Genomic DNA, 14766 nt, shown 5'->3' with positions numbered 1-14766 from the left:
CTGAGGAGGAGCCCAGTCCTACTCTAGTCAGAAAAACATTCATCAAATCTTTTCATTTTGCTTTCAAATCCCCCCCAATGTAAACAATATTGAATCCTTGTTGTTATTATTTGTCATTTTTATTTATTGTGGTAATACTGGCAATAGTAACACTTGGTAGCGTTCTGTAACCTTTGGGAATCGTGCCCAGCGTCGGGGTAAAACGACTCAGAGGTTAGAGCCCAAGCCTTGCCCGAGACAGTGTGCAAAACCACACCCACTAAGAGGCCCAAGGAGAACCAGGCTTTCTCCGTGGTGGTGGCGGCGGCCTCTGGGCCCCTAAGCAGCAAACTCAGCTCAGCTTATGGCATGCGACCCTCCGGCTAGGGCTTCTCTCGTCTGGGCGCTCCCCTCCCGGCCTCGCGACCTCGCACCTGGACAGCCCCCAGCCCAAAGGGGTCCGAGTCCTAGCCCTCCCAGGGCTCATTTGCATAGGGGCGCGCGCGCCTTGGGCCAGGGAGGCGGCGCGCGCGCACCCTGACAGCTCTACTCGCTGGCTCGTTCACTCGCTCGCTCCCGGCTTCCGAGCACAGCATGGCGGTCAAGGTGACTCCAACTATCTGCTGCTGCTTATGGCATAGGAAACGTTACCGGGGCTTTTCTATTTTTTAATTTCTTCTCTTTTCGCATTTCCGTTTTTGCTTCGCTCTCCGATACACGCATTTCGGGTGTCTAGCTCCTGGGTCGGGAGGAAAGCTGTGCATGGGCTGGGAGAAGATGCCTGCCTGGGGGAGGGGTGGAGGAGGGACAGGGAGTTTGAGGGTCTTGGGTGGACCATGAATCTGGTTCCGGCACCCTGCCAATGGGGAGGATTCGGGGGCATACACCGTGAGCTTGGGGAAATTGTGGCGGAAAGAGGGTGGGAGGAAGTTGCATGTCAGGCCAAGGTGGGAGGGAGACTTGCGGTGGGGGAAGGGAATGGATATTTGATTAGGGACCTCATTGCGGTAATTAGGGGCGTTAGTTCAGTAATCCGGGCCAACGTTGGTATTAGCAGTGCAGATTGCAGAATTGAAAGCTTTTGAGAATGTTGCCACAGTCTTAATGCGGAGTAGCAAGAAGACGATTTTTTATTTCATTTCACCGGCATCATGTTTTAAGTAGGATCGTTTTCCTCTGGAAAGGCTGCTAGGCCATGAGTTTAACTTGGGCATTTTCACTTCCCTGTTGCTGACCCCTTCCTGGCCTCTTGGTGTGGAGGTGGGCATTTGCTCCTGTGTTGCTAGCAGAATGGGGGAAAAAATTAACTATTTAATCTTAGTACTTCTCTGTTACTGAAGCACCCTGTGTTCAGTTTGCAGCTTCCTCCAGTTTTTCACACTACTAGTTATCCTTCTGCCCTTCAGGTCACAGCCATCCCCTGTGATAGCTGTAATCAACAGCTGGTGTCTTTTATTTTTGTTTTGAATTTAAGCTAAATACACTTATTAAGGAGATAAGCGCATTGATTGTCTGGAAGTGAACTCTTACCTGGTTAGACTGTAGTTAATTTCTGTGGTGAAGCATTAACCAGTCTTTTTTTTTTTTTTTTGGCCTTATAGGTGCAGACAACCAAGCGAGGTGATCCTCATGAGTTAAGAAACATATTCCTGCAGGTAAACTTGTTTATGCGTCATAGTTTTAACTGGGATTTACATGGAGCCATGGTTAGACCTTAACTTTCAAAAATGGCCTATTATTTTTCAAAACAGAGCTGAACAGTGCATCCCATGGTTCTGCCTCTTAGATATACTAGAGACATTTCATTAAACATTTTTTACATTTTTTTCAGAGATGTATATATAGAGATCTCTGGGAAAATAGTAAAAGAATTTCCAATTTTCCTACCATTTAATTACAGAATTTGCTTGTGTTCATTCTCTTAAAAGAATAATTCATAGGTTATCGTACCTGAAATTCTTTCTTCCTTGGAAATTTGTAATAGCTTTCTTGATCATAAGCAATTCTTGCCGTAATGTATAAATGAGAAATGCAGCTTGTTACTAAGTTGATAACTTGTAACCCATTTTTGTTTACTCTGAGTTCATTGGTATTTGTGCTTTTAAAAACAATTTGTTATTGTTGTCTTTGTATCAAAATGTTCCTTTGTAGAATTCTTTAAAGGACATCTCGAAATATACAGCAGTCTTGAAGTCTGCTCAGACTTCAGGACTATGACCTTGGCTCTGACCTGTTTTTTCACTTGGGGGGTGGTGTGTGTGTGTGTGTGTGTGTGTGTGTGTGTGTGTTACTTTCCTTTCTTATGTTTCAGAAGTTCTGTGTACAGGAAAGTGTTCTTTAGACATAAAACTGAAAGTAAGATAAGCCAAGTTTGTATTTTACTGTAGTCTTTTGTTTTCCTTTTCCTTTTTGTATCCTCAGCACTTAGCATGTGCCTGCTGCTAGCATATAGTAGGCATTTGCTTAAAGTTGGGTGAATGAATGTTGACTATTGTAAAAGCTTTCTCTAAGTTGTTGTGATGTCTGCACATGGTGGTGGGAGTCAAGAAACCACGATTCTTGTCTCAGCTTTTGCCAACTCTGACCTTAGGCAAGACACTTAAGCTTTCTGTTTGTCAGTAAAATGAAGTGGTCCCTTTAGATATGTGATAATTTAGAAACAGTAATAGGTTCATGTGACTTTAAAAAAATGGAAGACATGGCCTGCTGGGTTTAAGTGTACTGTAGACTAATTTAAATACATATATGTATTAATATTGAGATTTGATAAACAGACCAAGATTGAGTAAACAAGGTTATTTTGCCTAGGTTTTAGAAACATCTGATAATAGATGTAACTTCCAACTAAATAATAATATCAATGAATGCAATAGAAATGTTATTTAGACTTTATTTGTGGTTTAAAAATCTTAGTTCGTAATAAATATTCTTAAAACTAATAAACATTTTCCAGCCATTGACGGTTGTTTATACCATTATATTTGTTTGCCAGACAAAGTTACCAGATGTATTTTATAGACCTTTGTATATTTGAGAAATCAACTGAATTCTTTCTGATTAATACAGACTTTTTTCTTTCTCCATGTAATTTTTATCAACACTAAATTGAATATTTTAGATACAATGTTCTGGCACCTTAATATCCTTTCAGGTGGCATTGTGGATATAGATCCTGACCTGGAGTCACAAAGACTTTTCTTCCTAAGTTCAAATCTGGCCACTCACTAGCTGTGTGACCCGGGCAAATCACTTAACCCTATTTGCCTTAGTTTCCTCATCTATAAAATGAGCTGAACAAAGAAATTGCAAGCCCCATTTTATGAGAGTTGGCACCAACTGAACAATATAATTGTAATATAAAATATCTTTTCAGATTAAAACTTTATAGTAGATGAGTTGCTGATTCGCACCCTGATGAAATCTCAAATCTGGACACTCTTTCCTTTCCCCCATCCCACCAAAAAGCAATAAGTAAGGTGGAACTCATTAATGGGCTTCTTTTGAGCACTTATTGTTGGTTGATGAATTCTTAGAGGCCAGGCTCTCTGAGTATAGTGATTACAGCATAGGAAATTTCAGAATATTTACTTGAGCTATGCTGAGGACAGTTGCAAAGTAACATGTCAGTAAGTGAAAAATAAAAATACTTGTTCACTGTGGTATTTTGTATCCTTTTTTGTACCTAAAGGTGAATCAGAGTAGGATAATACAGGATGTGGTTAGAATTAAATAATAGAATCACATATTTTGAGCTGGAAAGAACATTCAAGGTCATTTAGTCTAACTCTCTTTATTTCACAAAAGAGTAAACCCAGGTCCAGAGAAGTTAAATAACTTGATTGGTCACAGAGAGCAAGTTGCAGAAATAGGAACCGAACTCAGTTCCTAAAATTCTAAATCTAGAATTCTTTTTACCATAGGATATGAGTTTTTAACCACATCTTGAGGAACAGTAGTTGTAGGCAGGTCAAGAAGAAGAGGGTTGTCAAGGACAAAGAGTTGAATGGAGAGGGCAACAAACAGATTGGTTTGGCTAGAGAACAACAGCCGTCTTGTGGAATGCTGAGATGAAATTAGAAAGGTGTGGAATGGGGAACTGTTGGCAAAATGTAGAGATGATTCTTGTTACAAAGCTATTAGAACAAACCCTGATATCAAAGGATTTAACATAAACAGTGCTGCACTGTGTAGTAGCCTTGAATATTAGGCAAAGGACTTTGTATATGAAAAAGCAAAGATCAACTGAAGGTTTTTAAATAGGATATAAAGAAAATTGGGCTTATAGAAGGCTGTTAATAACAGCAGCTGTGTATATGATGGATTAAAGAGAGAAGAACTTGGAGGGAGGAAGGATGACCACCTGCCAGACTCTTTATTACAATAATACCAGGAAAGAGGCAACACAAATCTGGAAGAGGTCTGTCTGTGGAAATGGAGAGAGATAAATCCTGAGACACTGTAAAGTTTCCTATTCAAAGAGCCATAGACATTCTTAGGGTGGGAAGAGCACAGGCCTAGCAAGCAGGAGACTTGTGCTCCACTTATGACTTCATGACTGACTGATTTGCTGTGGGGAAGTAGGTTGAAATCTGAAGCTCAGTGTCCTTTTCTGTAAAAAGGAGGAGAATGGACTAGATAATTTGTAAGGTACCTTCCAAAGTTAACATTTGATTCTTAAAATTTATGGAATTCGGTGCCTGAATTGATAGCCAGGAGGCATAAGATGAAAAAAGAGAGAAAGAAGTGAAAAATAACAATGAAATTTTAATTTTGGGCTTTCAGGAAGGTGAGAAGACAAGAGGGAGTCCTGAAGCAGCTGAGTTGTAGTGGAAAGAACATTGGCCCTAAAGTTAGAAGATCTGGGTTGAGTACCCAGTTGTGATTAATGATCACTTTGACCTTGGACAAGTCAACTCACCTATATTATCTTCATTTTCTTAATTTACAAAATGTATGGCCTGCTTCTTGGGAGCGTCATTAGAAGAACACTTTGTAAACCTCATAGTACCACAAAAATGTGAACTGTTATTATCATTGTTAATTTATTTTTAACATTTCAAGTTTCAGTTGACAAATGTATTCTTCAAGTCACTGAAACATGAAACTGAGGGAGTGAGGTTAGATGTAGAGGTTTGTGTAGATGACAGTTGAACCCATAAAATTGAAAGGAGAGAGTACAGAATGAGAATTGAAAATCAAGTATGGGGTCACAGGTGATTGCTAGATGTAAAGGGGTAAGGCAGAAGACAACAAGCAGGCTCAAAGAAGTGAAAGCCAAGAGTAGGATTTTCAGGAGGAAGGGAGAATGGAAAGTGTCACATATGTAGATTATACTATTATTTACTGAGTGGTTTGATTTTTGAGAGGATTCCTGGTAGCAGACTAGGTTTGGAATCACTTGGGTGACTATGCAGAATAAAGGCTTACTTTAAATGTTGAACAATTCTGCTGAAAGCTCTTATTTGGGACTACCTAATTCAGGATAACCTCTGCCTCATTTCTTTCAGAGATAAGATATCACATTTTATTTGGGTACATAAGAATTATTATTTCAAGACTATGAGTGCACATTGTCATTTTCCTAAGAGGCAACTGCAGGAGAGTGTTAAGTATGCTGATGGAAAATCATGAGAGCTGAGTTCCAGTCCTGTTTCTGTCACAAAGTATCAAGGTGTGTGACTTTGGGCCAATCATTTGATATCTCGGAGCTTTGGTTTTCTTGTCTATGGGACTCAGTAATGTCTGAGGTCCCTTTCATTCTGATTATGAATTGTTATATGAAATACTGTATCAATATGAAGTAGTATACATAATGCTTATTCATGTTTATATAGTGCTCATCACAAAAATCCCATGAAGATGTGAAAGTGTTATTTTCCCCATTTTATAGATAAAAAAATGAAGCTCTGAAAGTGATGAATTGCAGGACTTGAGAGCATATTACTGTCAGCCCAGATTTGAACCTGGGTTTCCTAAGGCAAAGACCAGTGTACTTTCTACTCTGTCATTCTGCCTTGCTGTATTTTGTCAGTTTTAGTATCTGAAGAGACCAGATTCTCTGTGTTCACAAATATCATTAATGGTATCTGATAGCATTCTTCGTCCCTATACCCAATCTGTCTCCCAGATGTTTGACCTGAGAGCGCAATGAGTGAATTCATGTCTATCCAGGTCACCTGTGCAATAATTTCTAAGCTAATTGTTAAATTAAAATGTACTGTTGTTATCCTTAAGGACATTCCCTGGTTTTTTGCTTCTTTCTCATCCATAACTCTCACTGACTTGCTTTTGTTCCATTTACAGTATATGGTAGCAAAAGTGGAGGAGGGGGGGAGGATGGACCCAGCAGCAGAGAAGAATGAGGGCAGGTAGGGTGAAAGATAGTAAGAATCTTCAAGACTCTCTTTGATTATTTGAGGATTATTGTTTGTAGAACTGTACTGTGTTTATTTGCTAAAATTATCAGAAACTATTTTTGGTAAAATAAAATTTTTAGAAATTGTATTTTTCATCCTTAACTGAAAGACTTAATGCTACTTAGTATCAAAAGAAATGAGAATTGGGTGGTAAGTGCCCATTATTCCAAACCTACATATTTGTATATGTTACAACATAAAGGGAGGAAAAATGATAATAGGATTAAATAAATGGTCTGAATATATTTTTATTCTGATAGCTTGCAATGGGTAAGGAAAATAATACCAACATGGCACCAAGTGATCATTTCTGGAGAGATGTTCATTAGAAAATGCCTTATTTTTAAAGTTGGAGATATTTCCTTCCTTTTGGTGCCTGAGCTAATTATTGGCATTTATTTTTGTGATTCCCCATGGATGATTGCCTAATTTGAGTCAGCTGGAGTATTTCTGTTTCCTTGGATTTTCCTCACTGTGGTTACCTTTTCCATTCTTGAGCTGGTTCCAAGTTAGCATCCTTAGAAGTCTTCTACTATTGAATTGCCCACTGATTCTAAGACAAGATAACTTTGTTCTCTCAATTCTATTAGACTGTTATTTTGCTTAGTTAGTCAGACCACACTGAGATACTTGAAACTAGTAAATATGTGTGTATGCATATACCAGCATATATGTATGCATGTATTTATGAACATGGGTAAACTACAGGGCTTCATTGCAGAATCAAGATGTTGGGCTCCCAAAGGCTGGGTTCTTAGAGATTATGCTAGCAGAGGGTAAATTTTGATGAGAAGTTTTAGCTAAAAAAGTATGAACCTGGGAATGGATTGAAATTCAGCTCCCTTTCTGTTCTGCCAAACTGCAACCTTCATGTTAACTGTGTCAGAGTCTCTACCAGCATCAACTGCTCTTCAAGGATGTGGCTGCTGCACTGAGCTGGAGACCTGCTCGCTTTTAGATATACTTCAAAGTATACCAGTTTATGGGCCCTGAAGGAGACTCCTTTTGGTTGGAGGAATTTTTTTTAACTAAAAAATCTACTATCTTCCTTCTTCTTGCCAAGAAAAGGCTTCTTTTAATCAGAAATATTGGTGGTTGTTCAGGCTGATCTATTTCTTACCAATGTCTAAGTATCACAAGTCCTTATGAGCTGTACCTCAATTGTCAAGAACCAGGAACTGGCCAGATACACACACACACACACACACACACACACACACACACACACACACACAATATTTTCCTTATATGTTCCCATGGTTACCTAGACTAAGAAATTGAATGTTTATTTTGAGAACAATGCAGATTAATTGTTCAACTTCATCTGCCCTAGAAACCTAACTCTGGTTACTCTACTCACTATGGTCACCATTTTCCTTTTCAAGAATTTTGGCCATTTTGTGGGGAAAAAAATATTTTTAGAGTTTGTGTATCATGTATATTAGCAGCTAATTTCATTGATTAACAAGTGAAATTATCAACCCCTCCCCACTTTTCCTTTTTTGGGAAAACAGTATATAGTTATTTGGCAGTAAGCTTCCGTAAAGTGGACAATACAAAAATAAAGTCCAAAGCAAAATGAGCGAATCAAGCAAGCAGCATGTATTAAGTGCCTGTTATGTTCCAGGTACTTGGCTTGGTGCTGGAGATTGAAATAATAACATAAAATAGTCCCTATCCATAAGGAGCACATATAATCTATCAAGGGGTACAGCAAATACACATGTAAGTAAATACAGAATATGTGCATAATTTAAGATTAGGTAATTTTTTTGAGAGGGAGGAAATGGAAGCTGGAGGAAAGGATCATGAAAGGCCTCATGTAAGAAGTAGCTTTTGAATAGAGCTTTCAACATGGCAAGGAATTCTAACAGGCAAAGGTAAGGAGAGAGTGCATTCCAGGCCTGGAGAAAGAACCTACGTAAAAACAGAGATAGGAGATAGAATGAATTTTCAGAATAGCAAATAGGTCAGCTTGTTCAGAGATGTTGTTTCTTTGTGGATTTTATTTGTACAGAACAAGGGTGTGGTATAATAGTCCGTGTGTGTGTGTGTGTGTGTGTGTGTATGCATATATATGCGTATGTGATATATGTGTGAAATGTACAAGAAAAACCATAGAAATTATGTGTGTGAAACTATATTGATGTTAATGCACTGAGGATCTTTGCATAATTTAAAAAATTTTAGCTATTATGAGTTGTCTTTCTTGATCTGCGTGGCTAAATAGGTTTGGTATTTGCTGCTTCTTGTTAGAATATTTTTTACAGTATAACTTATGTTTTTGTGTTACAAAGAGACCAGAAGGTCGAAACAGGATGACCTATTTGTTACAGCCTTAGAAAAGTTTTGTAGGCCTGCTTTGCTCATAACCGGTTGTGCAAAGAGCATGCCATGCTGCTAAAGGGCGTACATTCCTGCCTAAATTTGGCTTCTGTTGGAAACAGAGCCCAGGAAAGGGGGAACGACCATCAGGAGGGAGTAGCTTTGTGGTGTTCAATTCTTGCCCCAGTACATGCTGTACCTATTTTTGGTGTCTGGTCATGTATACATTGCTTTATATGAAATGCACAGCAATTATGTATTTTATTACCACACCCTGTTGACATTGTTATTATTTCGCTGTTGAAATCAAAATGATGTTAAAAAGCAAATGTTACATAAGTTCTCAGGTGAAACAAAGTCATGCAGCAGTTTGTGTCATATGTTGCACCCTGGAAAAGCAGGGAAGTTTACCTAGGCCAGTCAGGACTGATCTCCCTAGTGAGCTGGCTAATAATAGAGGCCAAACTCAAGAAACCTTTTTTTGAAGACAAAGAAATGTATTAGAATAGCTCTTCCCACTTGTTTGGTAAACCCAATGAGAAGAGACACAGACAGACAGACAGACAGCTAGCTAGCTACAGAGAGAGTTGTTGGATGGCTTGCCCATTACTATGTTTTAGCCCTTACATTGGTTTAGCTCTTTAGAGCTTCCAGATTGCTTTCACTTACATTATTTCATTTGATCCTGACACAGAGAATGTTGTGGTATCCCCAATTTTAGATAAGGAATTTAAGTGCCTTGCACAGCCTCACAACTAATTAGGGGTAGAATCTTAGTTTTCTGGCTTAGTCTTCTTTGTTCATTACAACAATGATGCCTTTCAATGAATGGGAGAAATGTAGTTTTTACAGTATATACTTTGTTTCCAGTGAAGAGACGTTTCCTTTAGAAGTGCTAAGAAATATTAATCTCTGGGAGTATTTTCCAGATTTTTGCCCAGAAGTATTGTTTTTGGATACATGGTTACATTTATTGTATGCATATTTTTAAAGAAAACTCTTTTCCTCAGGCATGTTAGAAAACCTGAAGAAACAAATCAGGCAAAGTAGATGCTCCAGATTTGAATTATTCTCTTAGGCATTTGCAGTTTTTTTTCCATTCAAAATACTTTTCCCATAAATTTGAGAGAAAAAAATGTGCCTGTAGTTTGTTTATAACACTTAAACAAAGGTTCCATGAACTTTGACTTGTAAACATTCATATTATTTGGTTTTAATTTTCATTTTGTTTCTTACACAGATGTGGTTTAAGGTTATATATGGACCCTGTTAGTTTCAGTCCCTAAGCTTAGCTTGTGATAATTGTTTTGTAAATCCCAAGGTCATTTAAAACTAGATTCAATAACTGATAAATTTAGGCAATTTGCCAAATCAGTTTACTTGGGTAATCATGGTCTTGATGTGTTGGACTGTTGCCAGATATCATGACCTCATTGGAACTGGAAGTAACTTGATCTAATCACCATGTATTTGCATGTGATACTTACCTCTTTATTTTTTTTTTAACAAGCAACTACTTAGACTTAATTTACCAGTATTTTCTATCTTAAGGAAATCAGCCTAATTTCCAAGCTTCAGAATATTAGGTTTTTCCTGTCACCTATACAAACGTAACTTTTTTTTTTAAGTTTTGAGTTTATCAGAACAATGTACACTTTTGCCTGAAAAATAGTCGAGTTGCATTTGAAAAGTTTGACCAAGAAATAGCCACTCTACTATTTTTATACCAGTGCTGCCTTCACACTGGGATTGTCTTTCACTTGTCCTTGACTTGGTGCCCATTTAGGATTCCTAGCTGTTAAGAAGACATCTTTGAAATAGCAAGTAACTGACTTCAAAATTAAAGTATATTTAAGTTTATATGAATTGTTTCCATAATCATTTGAGTTCACTCTCACTGCAGACTTTAGAAGTTGGTTGGATTCAAAGTGGGTATTATTATTATACTAATACTAAATCCTTTGCATGCTGTTGAATTATTGAAACTCATTGTTGGTTAGCTTGGGTGAGGCAGACCCCCAGACACTTTCTCTTATTTTTTCTTATCTCATTCCATTTGAATAATTTGAATCACTTTGATTCACTTAAGGCAGGGTCAGTAAAAGAATCCAGATGTTTACCTAAAATTAGACCATGTTCTATTTCCTAGTGAAAAGTTGTGTTGTCATTATAAAATATTCATAGTGGAAATACAGCTACGTTGGAGACATGAAGGCTATTTAAGTATGATAGCTTATTTTCCTAATATTTTATTACCTACATTACAATAAAATCAAAGCTCCTCAATGACAAAGACTGGTTTTTGCCTTTTTTTGGGGGGGAGCGGTAATGCCCAGTGCCAGGTACATGATAGGAGCATAACACATGCTTGTGGAATTGAAATGAATTTAATGATTAAATATCATCAATGATTTCTGGATTGTTTCAACTATTTTTTATCCTAATCTAGTGTTTCTCTCTCCAAAGTCACCGATGATTTCTTCCTTTTTTAAATTAATATTTTATTTTTCCCAGTTACACGTAAAAACAATTTTAACATTCTTTTTTCAAATTTTGAGTTCCAAATTCTCTCCCTTTTTTCTCCCCCTCATTGAGAAGGCAAACACAATGATTTCTTAATGGCCTTTTCTCAACTGTTAGTCTTTCCTGTGGATATTGTTCTCCTGATTTTCTGTTTGTGTGACCATCCTTTAGTCTCTTTTGCTATATCCTCATCCAGATCAGGATTACTAACTGGATGTTTCCCAAGGCCTTGCTTTGAGTCTCCTCCCTACTCTTTCCCCCTCTGTACTATCTGGCTTGATGTTTTCATCAGCTCTCATGGATTCAAATGATCATTTCTATGTAGATGATTGATTGCCAGTTCTGTGTTTCCATCTCTCATCTCTTTCCTGAGCTCTAGTCTTCCATCACCATCATCTTAGACATCTCTTGAACTGAACATGTTCAAAATTGAACTCATTATCTTTCCCCCTATACCTTTGCCTCTTCCCAACTTTCCTATTAGTGTTGTGGGCACCACCTTTCCAATCTTAGCATCATCTTCAGCTCCTTTTGCGCTCAGCCCACACATCCAATCTGTTGCCAGATCTTGTCATTTCTACCTTCACAACATCTTTCATAATTCTCCTTTCTGCTAGTGATACAGCTACACTGGTGTAGGTCCTTATTATCTTTTGCCTAGATTATTGCAAAAACCTTCAAACCAGGTCCTCACATCTTCTGCCCTTGGGTCCCTTCCTTCTCTCTGATTAAAGAACAGATATTGGAGAGCTCCTCTCAGATCTTCCATTTAGAAGGGGTCCCAAGGCAGTCATCTCATAATTTCCTCTCTGGCTGTACTCCTCTGTACTTTATTGTGCTCCAGTGATGGGTACGCTTCTACCCTCTCTCTTTCCCCTATCTTCTTTTGAAGTGTTGTTTTCCACAATTAGATTGTGAGCTCCTTGAGGGTAGGGACTGACTCCTTTCTTTGTATCTGGGTCACTTAGCTCAATGTCTGGCACAAAATAGACTCTTAATAAGGGTTTATTAACTATTGACTTTTGAAATCCATTCTTTTAATGTTCATGCAAATTGATTAACAACTGTGAGCTTCACTTTTCTTATGTGTAAAATAAGGTTGAGGATGAATGTTGCCCTATTTGACTCATAGGTTTATTGTGGTGTTAAAAATCTGTAATGTTTGTAAATGTCATCTGTGATTATTATTTAAAGACCATGTATGTATGTCCAAGTACATGCATGGGTTTTTCAGCTCTTTACTTACTAGTCTTAGACTGCCATTCCTCAGACAAAACACCCACTGAATTTGCCAAGTAATTGCCTTTAATTTAATGAGTTAATTAGTTAACTGCCTCCTGTAGAAGTCAAGCACAATACTTCTTGTGAATGAGAAGACTTTTTCACCCCTCTCAGCTATACCTAAGACTGTTTATACTTTATCTTTCTGTTAAAATCAAATTAAAATAGATTGGGAGGGTTAGGAAAAAACACTTAAGAAAAAAGAAAAAAACCCCAAGGAAAGTGATTCTCTGTAGCATCATTTGTAAATCTTGGCACTAATAGGGCCTGACTTCAATGAGTAATAACAATGAAAGCAATTATTTTCTTGCTTGTTAGCTGTGGCCCTGGTAGCTTGAGCGAATGCATCCTCACTTCTTGGCATTCTACAGGTCACTGCTTCTCAGTCTCCAGAAAACTATGATGTGCTGTTTCTGCAACAAGTACAATATGCTTCTACCCTCCCTGGGTGTATGTTGGTCACAGTGTTAGCAAACTCAGAAATTAGAAGAAAGATATACCTTCTGGTGAATCAGATGGGTTCTTAGCCTCTGAATAGTAAACCATTAGAGTTTTGACAACAGCTAAAAGTAGAAAAAACATAACTAGCAAGAATCAAGATAACCACAGAGGCACATTCTTTCATCATCCTAATTTTAAGTGCCTTCTGTGTTTATGACTTCTTTCTTTGAATTATGGTATTAAATTGAACAAATATTAAGAACCTACTATAAGCAAGACTCCAGGGCAACAAAGATAAAAAGTTCCTTGATTTCTGTTCTTAAGGAATACATGATCTATATAGATATACAAATATAATACAAAACAGAAATGAGGGAGAGTTTCAGAAAAAATTCTCTCAGAAAATTTGAGGATAGTGAGTACTTTTGGCTGGGAAAATCAAGAAGGGTTTCATGGAGATGGTACCCAAGTTGCCTTGAAGGAGGAAGAGTTTAGTCAGAGTTTAGGAGGGCAAATGCTTTCTAGCCTTGCATCTCAATAAAACAAAATAAGGGAAGAATGTGTCCAGTTGATCAGAATATAAGAGTACATGATGATGAGTAATAAGGTTGGAGAGGTAGTTTGCAGACCAAACTGTGGAGGGCCCCAAATGCTCATGTAAAAATGCTTACTTTGGGCCAAAAGTGTTATTTTGTCCTAGCAAGTCAGTGATGGTTTTTGAGCCTGAAAATGACATGACTGGGGCTACTATGTGTTGTTGTTGAGTCATTTCAGTCATGTCCAACTCTTTTTTAAAAAAATTTTAGTTTACAATATTCAGTTCCACGAGCTTTTGAGTTCCAAATTTTCTCTCTCTCCTTCCCTTTCCCTGCTTTCCCTCCCCAAGACTGCATGCAGTCTGATATAGGCTCTACATAGACATTTGCATTAAACATATTTTCACATTAGGCATGTTGCATAGAAGAATTATAATCAATGGAATGAACCACGAGAAAGAACAAACCAAACAAAAAAGAGAGACAGCGTATAGTCTGCTTTGATCTGCATTCAGACTCCATAATTCTTCCTCTGGATGTGAATAGTATTTTCATGTCCAATTCTCTATGACCCCATTTGGGGTTTTCCTGGCAAAGATACTGGAGGGACTTGCCATTTCCCTTTCCAGCTCATTTTACAAATGAGAAACTGAGGCAAACAGGGTTAAGTGACTTGCCCAAGGTAACGGAGCTAGTAAGTATTTGAGGCCAAATTTGAACTCAAGTCTTCCTGACTCCAGGCCCAGAACCCTATCCACTGTACCACCTAGCTGCCTGTTTATTTAGGAAGGTCATTTCAGTAGCTATGTGGGTGCTAGACTGGAGAGGGAGAAAGCTTAGGAGATCAGCGAGGAGGTTATTACAGTAGTTTAGTGAATAAAATTTAAATGTTAAATTTGACATAGTCCTTAAATAAATATCAATCCAACAAATGTCAATTAGTGTTTATGTTGTGGTAAAAACTATTCTGGGGGGTGGGCTGTTTGAGGCTATCCAATTCAAGTCTTGTCTCTATAATTTTTAGATGTGTGGCCAAGAGTGATCCCCTTAGGTTTCTAAGCCTCACTTCTCTTACCTATAAAACAGGGGTAATAATAGTTGTAGCAGTTCTTCACAGGATTATTGTTGTAAGGCAGCCATGAGATTACATATGTAAATTCTTTTGCCAATTTTAAAGTGTGACTAAAATGTCTGCTGATAGAATAATCAAAGGCAGTTGTTGATGGAGACTTTCAGAAGTATGGAACATTTTAAATGGGGATCTT

The 14766-nt window shown here is 37.9% G+C and overlaps 1 protein-coding gene across 2 annotated transcripts in view; it reads left to right on the top strand.

Moving 5' to 3' along the window:
• Nucleotides 1-457: 457 nt before the first annotated feature.
• Nucleotides 458-14766, top strand: part of SLC25A12 (solute carrier family 25 member 12) — a 115146-nt gene continuing 100837 nt past the window's right edge. The window contains exons 1-2 of one of the 2 annotated variants that reach the window (XM_072612304.1): nt 458-585; nt 1581-1634. In XM_072612304.1, the coding sequence (XP_072468405.1) occupies nt 574-585; nt 1581-1634 (66 nt within the window). In that variant the 5' untranslated portion in view covers nt 458-573. Of the gene's footprint in view, nt 586-1006; nt 1240-1580; nt 1635-14766 lie in introns of those variants that run through there. The other variant, XM_072612305.1, reaches the window with a different exon arrangement.

This window comes from Notamacropus eugenii, chromosome 5, assembly GCF_028372415.1.
Source record: "Notamacropus eugenii isolate mMacEug1 chromosome 5, mMacEug1.pri_v2, whole genome shotgun sequence".
Classification (NCBI taxonomy): domain Eukaryota; kingdom Metazoa; phylum Chordata; class Mammalia; order Diprotodontia; family Macropodidae; genus Notamacropus; species Notamacropus eugenii.
Note: the sequence above shows the minus strand (reverse complement) of the source record. Positions and strands in the feature narration are given on the sequence as shown.